General features: G+C 40.6%; 1 protein-coding gene across 1 annotated transcript; it reads left to right on the top strand.

Moving 5' to 3' along the window:
- The first annotated feature begins 362 nt into the window (after nucleotides 1-362).
- On the top strand, nucleotides 363-3,456 carry LOC141651516 (uncharacterized). Its single transcript, XM_074459223.1, has 5 exons — nucleotides 363-398; nucleotides 589-1,789; nucleotides 2,197-2,415; nucleotides 2,710-2,903; nucleotides 3,019-3,456. The coding sequence occupies exons 1-5, from the start codon at nucleotides 363-365 to the stop codon at nucleotides 3,454-3,456; spliced, it is 2,088 nt and encodes a 695-aa protein (XP_074315324.1).
- The last annotated feature ends 9,423 nt before the right edge of the window (nucleotides 3,457-12,879 follow it).

Genomic DNA, 12,879 nt, shown 5'->3' with positions numbered 1-12,879 from the left:
GTTGTAGGAAGCTGGGTCATACCAAAGAGCACTGTAAATTCACTAAAATTAATAGACAGCTGGAGAAGAAAAGAAATGTTGTGAAGGTGGTGAAGGAATATAGGCCAAATCTCAGAAAGACAAATCTCATTCTCACAGTTCAGAGGCCCTAGACTCAGAATGCAATGGGCTTGGCCATAATCCTCCTGCAATAGGGGATGAACAATCTACTGAGCAAAAGGGAACGAGCTCAGAATGCTTTGAGCTAGGCTAAACCCCTTCTAACTCAGATATTAAGTCTTCTTCTGCTGCTAAGGAGGTGGGTTCAGGATCTCATGTGCTAGGTCATTTATGCCCTGCTACTGTAGAGGGGATAGGTCAACATGGGGGGGAAAAATACTGAGAAGGGTACTACACAGGTTACTAACTATGAAGTTACAGTTGCTAATACTTACTCGGTGTTATAGAATGAGGGGCAAGTGGGCAACTATTAGATAATAGAGGTGTTACAGAATGAGGGGCAAGTGGGCAACTATTGGATAATGGAGTAGAGGTGGTTACTCTGGCTGAGGAACCACCAGATCCTGACAAATGATAATTTCTTCTTAGAATATTAGGGGGTTTAATGATCCAATAAAGCAGCAGGAAGTTAGGGGATATCTTAGTAGGAATAAAGTAGAGGTGTTTGGTTTGTTAGAAACTAGAGTTAAACAGAATAATTTTGCTACCATTATTAGGACCTTTCCTTCTTATTCTGTTCTGAATAATTACACCCACCATTACAATGGTAGGATATGGGTTTTTTTGGACAATAGAAGGGTCACCTGGATTTCTTCTTCTGGCCATGATCAATTAATTCATCTTGAGTTACTGCATCATATTTCAAACAAAACTGTTCATGTCTCTTTTGTCTATGGTAGTAATGATGCTACCCATAGAGAAAGACTGTGGCATGAACTCAGAGGTTTAAAACCTAAGGTTACCAACTGGATTTTGATGGGAGACTGGAACATTGTGAGAGCTATGGAGGAGAGAATTGGTCCTAATCCTCCCTCTATCACTGAAATTTTGGCTTTTAACCAATCCCTTTTGGACTGCCAATTAGAGGATCTTCATAGCTTTGGTTGTGAGTTCACTTGGACAAATAAAAGAGATACAACCACTATAATTTGGTCTAGACTGGATAGAGTGATTTCTAACTCCTTATGGATGGGACATTTCCCTAACACTCAGGTGAATGTTCTGCCCTCAGGGATTTCAGATCACTCACCATTACTGGTCTCTATTCATGATCACTATCAGCAAAAGAGGAGATTCAGTTACCTCAATTGTTGGGAGGACCATAAGGATTATGGAAAGGTTGTTAAGGAGGCTTGGGATATTCCTGTTAAGAGTAATGCAATTCATAGGTTGTTTCCTAGACTTAAAAATGTTAGGTTGCAGCTCATTAACATTCATAAGACCTCCTACTCTGGGATTTCTGGGAAAGTTAAAGAAGCACAACAATATTTACATGACTATCAGATTAGTGTTCAAACTAAGCCATTGGACTCTTCCTTGCTAGCACTGGAGCAAACTCTGCTGCAGACTTACCTGGATCTTAAGAAAGCTGAAAAAAGTTCTCTTACTCAAAGAGCCAAAATTCAGGATATAAAATATAATTATGCTCCCACAAGTTACTACTTTGCTCGAATAGCAGCTCGGAAGCACCAGAGTATTATTGGGAAAATTAAGGATAGACATGGTATAGAAAGGGAAGGAATGCATGTTGTTAATCATGCCTTCATTGACTATTATCAGTGGTTATTAGGTTAGCAAACACCAATTGATGTAGCACTTATGGACTCTCTGGATGGACCTAAGATACCTGAATCTAGGTGGGGGGAACTTTGTAGGGAGGTGGATGATAAGGAAATCCAGATTACTTTATTTTCTATTGCCTCAAACAAATGTCCAGGGCAAGATGGATTTTCAACACAGTTCTTCAAAACCTCGTGGAATATCATCAGGCATGAGTTTTGTAATGCTGTCAAAGGGATCTTCAAGACTGAAATATGCCTAAGCAAGCTAACACTACCTTGTTTACCCTAATTCCTAAAAAATCAGTTGTTTGTACTGTAATGGACTATAGACCAATAGCCTGTTGTACTGTCTTCTATAAGACAATCAGTAAGATTTTATGTTCCAGACTAAAGCCTTTCTTACCTGGTATTGTAGGGAAAGAACAGGGGGCATTTGTTACAGGGAGGAGTATATTTGAAAATATTATGCTGACTCAATCTTTGATAAAAGGATATGGACAGCAAGGAGTTTCCCCCAGATGCTTAATTAATGTTGACATCAAAAAAGCCTTTGATTCCCTTCAATGGGAATTCATAGGTAAAATGTTGCAGCAGTTCCACTTCCCTGAGCAATTTCAGAGGTGGATTATGGGAAGTATTACCTCTACTTAGTTCAGTTTGAAAGTTAATGGAGATTATATTGGTTTTTTTAAAGGAGCTAGTGGTCTATGGCAAGGTGACCCTCTATCCCCATTTCTATTTGAATGAGCATGGAAATCTTATCCAGGGTCTTAAGAGGAATTCGCAAGCAGCATTAGGGCTCATACCATCCTAAATGTGGGAAGTTGGGTCTAAATCACTTAATTTTTGCAGATGATCTGATGTTATTTGTTAGAGGAGACACCCCATCTGTTAATGCTGTCACTTCATCATTAGCTTATTTTGCTAGGTTGTTTGGTTTACATGCTAATCCAGATAAAACAAATATATATGGGTGGCATCAGAGAGGGTATTAAGCAAGAAATTCTTAGAGCAACTAGTTATATTGAAGGAGAGCTTCCTTTTAGATACCTTGGAGTGCCTCTGAATGAAGGGAAGTTGAATAAGGCAATGTTTGCTGATCTTATCACCAAAGTTCAGAGGGCATTGAATCATTGGTCTAATTATAAACTTTCCTATGTAGGGAAAATTAGTCTCTTGAACTCTGTCATTTTTGGATTGGAATAATTTTGGTGCTCTACTTTGTTGATGCCAAAAGGAGTACTCAGGCTTATTACTAAGTTCTCCAGGAGATTTCTGGAATTATGAGGAAAGTCATAGGAAGCTGATCATGAAAAGTTGGGATTCTTGCTGTACCCTATATCAGGAAGGAGGCTTTAATATAAAGGAGATCTTAGCGTGGAACAAAAGCATCATTTGTAAATGGATTTGGGAGATTGTTAAACATTCTGATAGTTCATGGACCACCTGGAATTACACTTACAACATTAAATATGGAGATTTTTGGACACTTCAGAAAAAGAGTACTCATTCGGAAAGTTGCAGGAGTATATTGCAGGTAAGGGATGAACTCTTAGAAATGGTAGGCAGTGGAGCCAATATGGAAGCATTACTACATGGTTGTGTTAAGAAGGGATGCATTCAACTCCATTTACTCTATGACCAGTTTCGCAGGAAGGGAAGTAATATAAGTTAGGGCAAAGCACTTTGGAATCGAGTAGTGTTACCAAAGCACAATGTCTTTCTGGTTCTAGCAATGCAGCAGAAATTGGCTACTATTGATCAGCTGCATATCAGGCGAATACCACTGGTGAATAGGTGTATATTGTGCAAGGCAGATAATGAGACGCATAAGCATTTGATTTTCAGATACAGCTTCTCTAGTATTGTATGCCAATTCCGACACATGTGAGATTCACTGAATCCTCACATACCAATATGAGATTCAAAATGACTCATCCAATGCAAGTAACGACAAATGACCCATTGACAAATATACATAATATCCCGTCAAATAAGCAAGCAAACAGATACAAATGCGCTCCTCCAAAAAATCGGCACCTAATTACAATAATTAAATATAATTACTAACTAATCTAATTAAATTATAATTATATAATTAAATATAATTAAATTCAAATCCCGACTCGTACCCATTATTTATTAATTAAATCCTGACTCATACCCGTACTTCCACCTAGCCCCAACAACCACCACCTCCTCTACCACCATGGACCACCACCACTAGCCATGGTGGTCCACGTCCAACACCTAACACCGTGGCAACAACAACAAAAAGACACGACAACAACAACACCAACACAAAACACACACAAACCGACTCACAACCTCCCCTATTTCCCACCACCTATCAGCACGATCGACCCAGCCACTACCGTGACCACCCCTGACCACGGTGGACCCATCCACCATCCCACAACACGGCAAAAACCACCATGGTAGCCGACATCAACAACAACAACAACAACAACAACAACAACAACAACAACAACAACAACAACAACAACAACAACAACAACAACAACAACAACAACAACAACAACAACAACAACAACAACAACAACAACAACAACAACAACAACAACAACAACAACAACAACAACAACAACAACAACAACAAATCGTATAGCCCCCTTTGACACCCATTTTCGACCACCTAACACCACCCATTACCCTCACCACAACCCCACACAACCCTCAATACAACCCACCCAAGGTCAGCCCAAGACAGCCACGAAAGGTGGGTCAAAAATTCGTCTGAAGACGGTCACATAACAACAAGAAGAACACCCTTTCAAGGCTCGGTCAAACTACCATTTGGGCGGTCAACGGAGGTCCGAGTGGTGGTCAATGACGGATCAAGGTCGGTCAAAGTCGAGGCGGGTTAATGGTATAAATTAAATAATATATAAACAAGTTTAAGACGGTTTTAACTTACGATATCTAGGCGGAGGGACAAAATCTCCATTTTCCTTTTCTCTCTTTCTCTCTAGGATTTTGGTGGTGGATTTTGTGAGATTGTGTTTGGATAAGGTGATGGATGATACGTGCATTTTATATAGTCTTTTTAGCCTATTTTAGCACGTATTTATGTGTACTTTTGTACTATTTATATTGCATTATGCCCCGAATTGGCTACTTTGGTTCGTTTCGTCCATTTTGAAGAAATGAACGCGAAAGTAGTGGAATCGTACCATTTTTCGTCCTTTTTGCATGCATTTTGAGGAGACGGGATTTTCCAGAGTGAGATACTACATTGGAGTGCGTGAAGGCACGGTTTACGAGGCAGTCGGGCATGGATTTGAGCTGAATTGAAGACAGAAGACTCGATCGAGTGGTTTTGTTAGTCGATCGAGTGGTTTCTACATCCTTGGTTGGTCGATCGAGTGCTTTTCTACTCGATCCAGAAGTGCTATAAAGAGGGGTTACTCGATCGAGTAACTATTCTACTCGATCGAGTAGATTTTATGGAGTCTTGCTCGATCGAGTGGTTTTATTCCACTCGATCGAGTGGTTTCTGCTGGCGTGGGCTTTAATTAGCCAGTGAATTTATTTTAGCTTATGGACTTAGTTGGTTTTCTATTTAAGCATTACGTTACTAGGTTATTAGCATCTAATTTTCCTACTATCAAAGTTTATCTATCATTCAAGACTGTGTACTATTTTCTCCTTCACTGTAACTTTATTTTGGGATTGATTTCGCTCGGATTTGATTGTTCTTTATGCCGGATTCGCACGATTGTAATCTCTTTCTCCTTTCTTAATAATAAACTTCATTTCATTTGTTTTAATTCTTCGTCTTGCTTTATTTACTTTTTGCCCTAATTTACTTTTTATGCAATTTAATAATCGTTTTAATATGTTGAATGCTGGTTATTTATCTGCTGTTAGTTTTGATAGTATTAATAGCAACATGAGTAGCTAAATCTAATTCATGTTGGGATTAGGGGATCTACGGTAGGAATGTGACGATGTAGTAAATAGGTTAGATGAATTAATTGTGAGATTCTGTCACCATAGCAATTTAATTGTATTTTACCGACTTAGTTGAGTGCACGCTTCTGAGTCACCCTTTTAATCTGGCTAAAATTAATCCTGGATCGAAAGATTGAACTAAATAGGCCTGCTATGAACAGTAGACTACCCTGACGAAGATGGAAGTTAAGTTAGTTGTATTTTAGGATAGAAAGTGGACCGAAAGGACCTTTCCGTATCCCTCTCGCATTAATTTGTCTAAGTTGTTTACAGTTGAGTCACTGGACTACCGTAGTGAACCGAAATCCTGACATGTGTAGACACCTCATTTCTACACCTCCCGCAAACCACCCGGTGATGATTGGGCCGCATGTTTGGTACGCGGAACGATTTGTGACAGTTCGTAAGTTTATCGTCAAGTGATTGCTCAAACATTGATGTCTACCTCTTAATTGTCATCTACGCGTCATTACGGTCGTTTTGGCAGTAATTAGAGTACATTTGGAGTCCGGGTCAAAAACCGTCTTCATTTCCTAAAACCGTCAAATCCCGAGTCAAAGCAATGTGCTTGTCTACCTAAGGTTAAGATGTCATAAAATGTTGAGATTATATCTCATTTTGAGTCCCATGTCACTTCTTTGGGCTAAACTTAAAGTTTACATTACAAAATACGCATTTCATTTAGTTAAAACTACAACCCGACATTTAGGCCCATTTTACGAGTTGATAACGACTTTTTTGGGTCAGACCTATTTCACAGAAAGTTATAGATCTTTCTTTTAGCTTTCCAATGCCACCGAAATCACCTTAATCCGAGTCTTGTAGAGAAAGTTATGCCTAAAATACGACAGGCTGTCAAACGCGCTTTCTTGCGCAGGAGGAACCCGTTGAGGAAAGGACGCAGCAGGTGTTGCGCCTCTTCCAAGGGACGCAGCTCTGCTGCGCCTTTTCCCCAGGCTTTCTTTTTGTCCAAGTTTCCGTGTTTAACCTAAGTCGGTTATTTCCGGATCTTTCTCTCCTTTCCTAATTCCCTATGTGTGATTAGTATAAATAGGAGCCTTCGCTCCTCATATTTCTCACGCGAGTGTCCGCCCTTCTCTTCTTCCTTTGCATTCTAGACCTTTGTTCTTACTTTTTGGCGTCTACGTGCTTGAACATTCGACCACGTAAGCTCGGATCCTTCTGAGTACCAGCCTCGTTTGCATGACCGACCAATTTGACCAACTCCACCATCAATCAACTTAATTAATCTAATCGTTTTCCTCTTACGAGGGCACTTTCGTCTACATTCGAGTCGAGCATCACTAATCGATAACTTAGTTCTTCTCGTTTCGTCAAACATGTAAGTCTGAGGGTGTAAATCTCTCTTTTATTTATTGTTCTTTATTTTTGTAATCATATTGTAAGGTTTATGTCGAAAATATCATTAAAACCGATTTCTAAAACCCTTTGTTTAAAACCCTTTTTACGGATTATCAGAGGACAACTGTCGAGAAAGGACGCAGCAACTGCTGCGCCTCTTCGTGAGGCTGCCGCAGTTCCTGCTTCCTTTCTTCTTCCTTCGTCTTTCGTTGACTCGTTTGTTTTTCGTTTGTTTTCATTTGTTCCTTGTTTTAATATAACAATCTGAACATAATAATTTGACATATAAATTGTTCATCATCATTAATATATAGTTCATCTCATTAATTCCCTACTTAAATCCCTTATAATCCAATATTTGCGGGTTTTCGTCATTAAAGTCAAACCGGGTTTTAGAGGTTCGATTCATCAATATTGAGTCTCTGGAATTCGTCTTTGATATATTCCCATCTGTTTATTATCATATCCGTCATTAGTCCTTCATTAATTCGACATATCTAACCTAATTAGTTCACTCATGTCACTGATCAATCTTTCATCCGTGTAATTAATCCGTTTACATTCGTTTCATCCATGTTTTATCGTTTTTATGACTCATTCACATGTAAATAATGTATTAAATCACTTTCATCCGAGTCAAATATCGCAATTAACCATTAAATTCACCCACGAATATTAACAATTTGCAGTTCCAGCTTCACAGCCAGAACTCACCCTTGGAACAGACGCAGCAACTGTTGCGCCTCTTCCAAAGGGCGCAGTCCTGCTGCGCCTCTTCCAGGTTGATTTCTGTCTCTGAACTTCCATTGTTGCTTGACCTAGTTTAATTAGCTTACGTATAATTGACTATTATCCGTATTATCGTCTAATTCTTGTTCGTTAATTTATTCTTTTATTCCTTTTCTCAAATTATCCGTTTTAAAGGTATTTTCGACATAAATCAATTAATCCAATGTAATTATTGTAATTTTCTATTATTGTATTATTTATCGCATTTGTATGATTTATTTGCATGCCTTCACATGTAATTGAACACTAAATCCTACTTTGACATTAATTGTATGCTAAATTACGTGTTAACCGACTTAGTCTAAATTCACATGCTAGGATTAAAACTTGGATGTTGCATTGCATGCATATAATCGACGATATATCAAGTATAGACAATTTCCCTAATCATTAGTAGAGGCCGCTATCGAGGCGGGCGGGATTAGGTGTTCGATCAAAAGAGCTTCCTAATACGTACCCTCACCCCTTACTCCAGATCTCTGTGAACATCCGTGTTCATTGGCATCCACGAGAGTCATTCTAGACATAGAATGCTAAGGGTAACGAGTTCTTGGTGTTCATGTCACTACTTTGTGTCTTGACATGGCACGAGGTATTCGAACGGTTTCCAATTTTCCACAATAAATTGGTGGCGACTCCACAAATGCAAACGCTTGTTCCCAAGCGCCCCCGTGGCCCATGTCCACAACATGTCCCCTTTTATCTGATAGTTTATCATCTTTCTCTGCTTTTATTGCTCTTTCTTTACTTCTCTTTCCCTTAAACCTTTTTAGTTTAGAAAACCAATTCAAACAACCCCCCCCCCCCCCCCAATTTGTGACCAAATTGACGGACTTCTACAGATATCTTGCCTCCCTGAGGAGATCGACCTGACTTCCCTAGCTATATAGTTAGTTTAGTTAGTTTATTTTTGGTAGGTACACGACAGACGTATCAAATTTTGGCGCCGTTGCCGGGGAGGCAATTGCTGTATCTGTCTTTGTTTCGTTTATTTTATCCGTCTCAGGGAATTTTTTATTCCTTGAGGCAGTTCTTACTTATTTTCTTTCAGTGTTGTTTATGCCCAGGTCAGACAGGTTTGAGTTAGTTTCAGCTGATTCAGAGCCAGAGAGACTATTTAGGCATAGACTCCATCTACAGAAAAAATCACGAAAGGAAGACTTGAGTACTTTCGAGCCAGAGCTACATCATTCTCTTTTCGCAGAAGACATTCCTATTTCTGCCGATCAACAAGTAAAGATGCCGAAACTTTCCAGTCACTCGGTGCCTAAAGCATCCTCAATTCCAAAGGGTTTCAATCTCCAGACTGAGGATGGGAATACATTCGACATCCGTCCTTCCTATATCAATCTGGTAGAGAGAAATCTCTATAGAGGTGTGGCAGGTGAAGACCCGAGGAAGCATATGGAGGTATTTACTGACTACTGTTCTACTATCCCCGCCACAAAGGGGGTAACTCAAGACAAGATTAAGGAAGTTCTGTTTCCTTTTTCTTTGACTGACTCGGCCAGGGAGTGGCTGACTGATTTGGACCGCACAACTGCAGGGGTTACAGATTGGGAGTCTCTTGCTCTTGCCTTTTACAAGAGATATTTCCCTCCACAGCGCACCAATCAGCTAAGGGCCAAGATTACCAGTTTCAAGCAGGCTCCCGATGAGACTTTATATGAGGCATGGTCCCGATTCAAGAAGTTGGTGAGGTCTATTCCTCACCATGGTTTTGACCCGTGGTTTCTGTCTAACCAGTTCTACAATGGACTGTACGATGACCACAGAGCCATACTTGATGCGTCATCTAACGGGAGATTCCAGGAAAATACCGATGATGATAAGGGATGGGTCCTTATTGAAGAGATAGCGAATCATAGTGCTGAGTATGGAAACCCGAGGGATGGTATTAGAACAGTTCATGCAGTTGATAAGCAGGTTGTGGCTCAGCTGGAAGCCATGAATGCTAGATTTGACAAGTTAGAGTTACATTCTGCTGGGGAGCCTCAGACGGTCCATATGCTTACTAGAGGGGAGACCGTCACATGTGAGAGGTGTGGGAGCAATGACGGTCACACTCCTGTTGGCTGTCTTACGGAGAAGGAACAAGTCCTTGCCTTTCAACAATATAGGCAAGGAGGAGGTTCCTATTACAACAGCCAAGGGGCAGTCCATCCCAATTTGAGGTGGACTAGTCAGAATGTGCTCAATCTTACCCCTCCTCCACACTAGCAGCAGCCGTATGCTCCCCCACATAAGAATCAACAAGGCTTTCAGAAGTCTCCTTCCTTCCCTCCTCCCAATCACGGAGCATCATCTTCTGGAGGGGTGAGTGAGATTGGTGAGCTAAAGACTATGTTGCAATCTTTTACAAAGCAGTGGCAGTTGAGTGATCAACAGAAAGATGCATCCATCAAGGCACTTGAAACTCAAGTTGCCCAGTTAGCCGCAAACCAGTCTACAAGGAAACCGGGTCATTTACCGTCACAAACTGACAAAAATCCACATGAGACGGTAAATTTAATCAATTTGAGAAGCGGTCGTTCATATGAGGGGCCGGAAGTGTTGAAATCAGACCCGAGGAAGGAAATAATAGCTGATGAACAGTGTTCTATCAAAGGAAATGAGCTGACGGCTAAGAAGGTACTCGATCGACTAGTTTCTGGAGGTCGATCGAGTAGATTTGCTGAAGAAAGTGCTCGATCGAGTGGAATTTCTACTCGATCGAGTGAACAGGAAAAGCCAACTGCTCGATCGAGTTAATTTTCTACTCGATCGAGTGATGTTGTTGAGGAAACTACTCGATCGAATGGGAATTTTGGTCGATCGAGTAGTATGGATAATGGGCAGCTTGATCGAGAGCCTGCTAGTGCTCGATCGAGTGAGAAATCGCCTGACAGACCTCGTTCGAGAGGAAAGAAGCGTCCAAAGGATACAGAACTTGATCCGGCTGACACGTTGGAAGAGAGAAACAAGGGACTCGAGATACCCATCACGGTTCCCTTCCCGAGGCGTCTACAGAATACTAAAGCTAACCAACAATTCGGCAAATTTGCCGAAATCTTGAGAAGCTTACAGGTCACTGTACCATTCGCCGAACTGCTGACACAGGTACCCTCTTACCTTAAATTTATGAAAGAAATTTTATCATGTAAGAGGCATATTAGTGATAATGAGACGGTAGCCTTGACTGAGGTAGGGACGACCCTAGTTCAGAATAAGTTACCTCCCAAACAGTCAGACCCGGGTAGTTTCTCAATTCCATGTCATATCGGTACCCATTTGATTGATAACGCGTTATGCGATCTTGGCGCTAGCGTGAGTGTCTTACCGTTGTCTCTGGCTAAGAGACTTGGTTTGACAAAGTTTAATTGCACCAACATGACTGTTCAGATGGCCGACCATAGCATATCACGGCCATTAGGTGTAATAGAAGACGTACCTGTGAAGATCGGGAGGTTCTTTATTCCCGTTGACTTCGTTGTATTAGACATCCCCGAAAATGCATATACCCCTATTATTTTAGGGAGACCATTTTTATCTACTGCCCGTGCAGTAATAGACGTCGGGGGTAAGACGTTGAGTTTTCAGGTTGGTGACGAGGAGCTGATATTCCATCAGTCTAAGTTCCAGAGGGCTCCTATGCAAGCTCAGCCTTGCAATTCCCTCTCTTCTGTTGACCCTATTATTGACACTCCAAATGAAAATTTGGAGCATTGTGCTGCTATTGTGACCCCTCCGCCTCAGGTTGAGAGCAAAAAGGAGGAAAGTTCGTATGTTTTCCTTGCTGCAGGTACAGATGAAAACAATGAAGGAGCTGTCAAAGGGCATTGTGCAATTAATGTCAGTCAAAGTGGGAGTGACAGTGTCAAAGCCGGTGAGAAAAGAGCAAGGGTGAGAAAAGTTCGCGCATACGTGGATGTGAACTATTCTCCTCCCAGTGATTCAAGTTCAAGCTCATGGAAGCTGAAGAGGACGATCAATGTTGCTGAGGTGACGTCCTCCAGTCAGGAGCCCTCCGAGGGGCTACTGAATTGCTTTGGGAATTGAGCGGGGAAATGCCCTGTGTACCAACTTGTATAAACAATTTTTGAATTTCCGTTGAATTTCTTTTAATGCTTTTAATTAGGACAATTAGAATTTAGACAAATTTTAGCGTAGATAGATATTATAGACTGTTACTTTGCATATTTGGTATTTTGGGATATTTTTGCGAGTGTTTCTATGCAGGTTTGGGGAATTTTACGCAAATATAAAGGAAGAATGACGAATTCAAGAGCGTACCCGAGAAAAAGAGCTCGATCGAGTACTTTTTGTACTCGATCGAGTGGATTCTGTTTGATCGAGTAATGCCATACCAGTCGATCGAGTAAAGCAGAAATGGGGAGTTCTCGATCGAGTAAATTTCTACTCGATCGAGTGGATGAATTATCAAAGTCCTCGATCGATCAGTTTTAAACCACTCGATCGAGTGAAATTGCAAGAGACGCAGGGAGTTTTTCCTTAACTTCCTTCTTTTTCATTCTTATTTCATTTTCCCCATTATTTTCGACACCCTCTCCTTTTTTGCGATTAAAACATCCCCAAATCCCTGCTATTTCTTGCCCATTTACCAAATCCGTCACCTACAATTTGTTACTTGTTAATTAATCATTCAAAGCCCTTTGTTTTCCCCTTGATTCATGCTATTTTACACGGTTTATTAGTGGGATTAGGGTTTGCGGTTTTTCGATCAAAAAAATCGCCATTTTTGCTTGTTCTTTGAAGATTAATTGCAATTCGTAGGTTCATTCTCAACAAGTAAGTAATTCCTACACCTCATGGCTTTTTAATTTCATTAATTTCTTATTTTTATGAGGTAAATTAGGTTAAGGTTTCGAAATTCTTTGTTTAGTCGAGTTTTTCGATTTTAACTATCATTGCTTGCCCTTATCTGTCTTGCTTGATGATCATTCCCGTCTCCTCACTGTTTGTTGCATGATTA

Source organism: Silene latifolia, chromosome 4, assembly GCF_048544455.1.
Source record: "Silene latifolia isolate original U9 population chromosome 4, ASM4854445v1, whole genome shotgun sequence".
Classification (NCBI taxonomy): Eukaryota; Viridiplantae; Streptophyta; class Magnoliopsida; order Caryophyllales; family Caryophyllaceae; genus Silene; species Silene latifolia.
The sequence above is the reverse complement of the archived record's forward strand: the minus strand, read 5'-3'. Positions and strand labels throughout refer to the sequence as shown.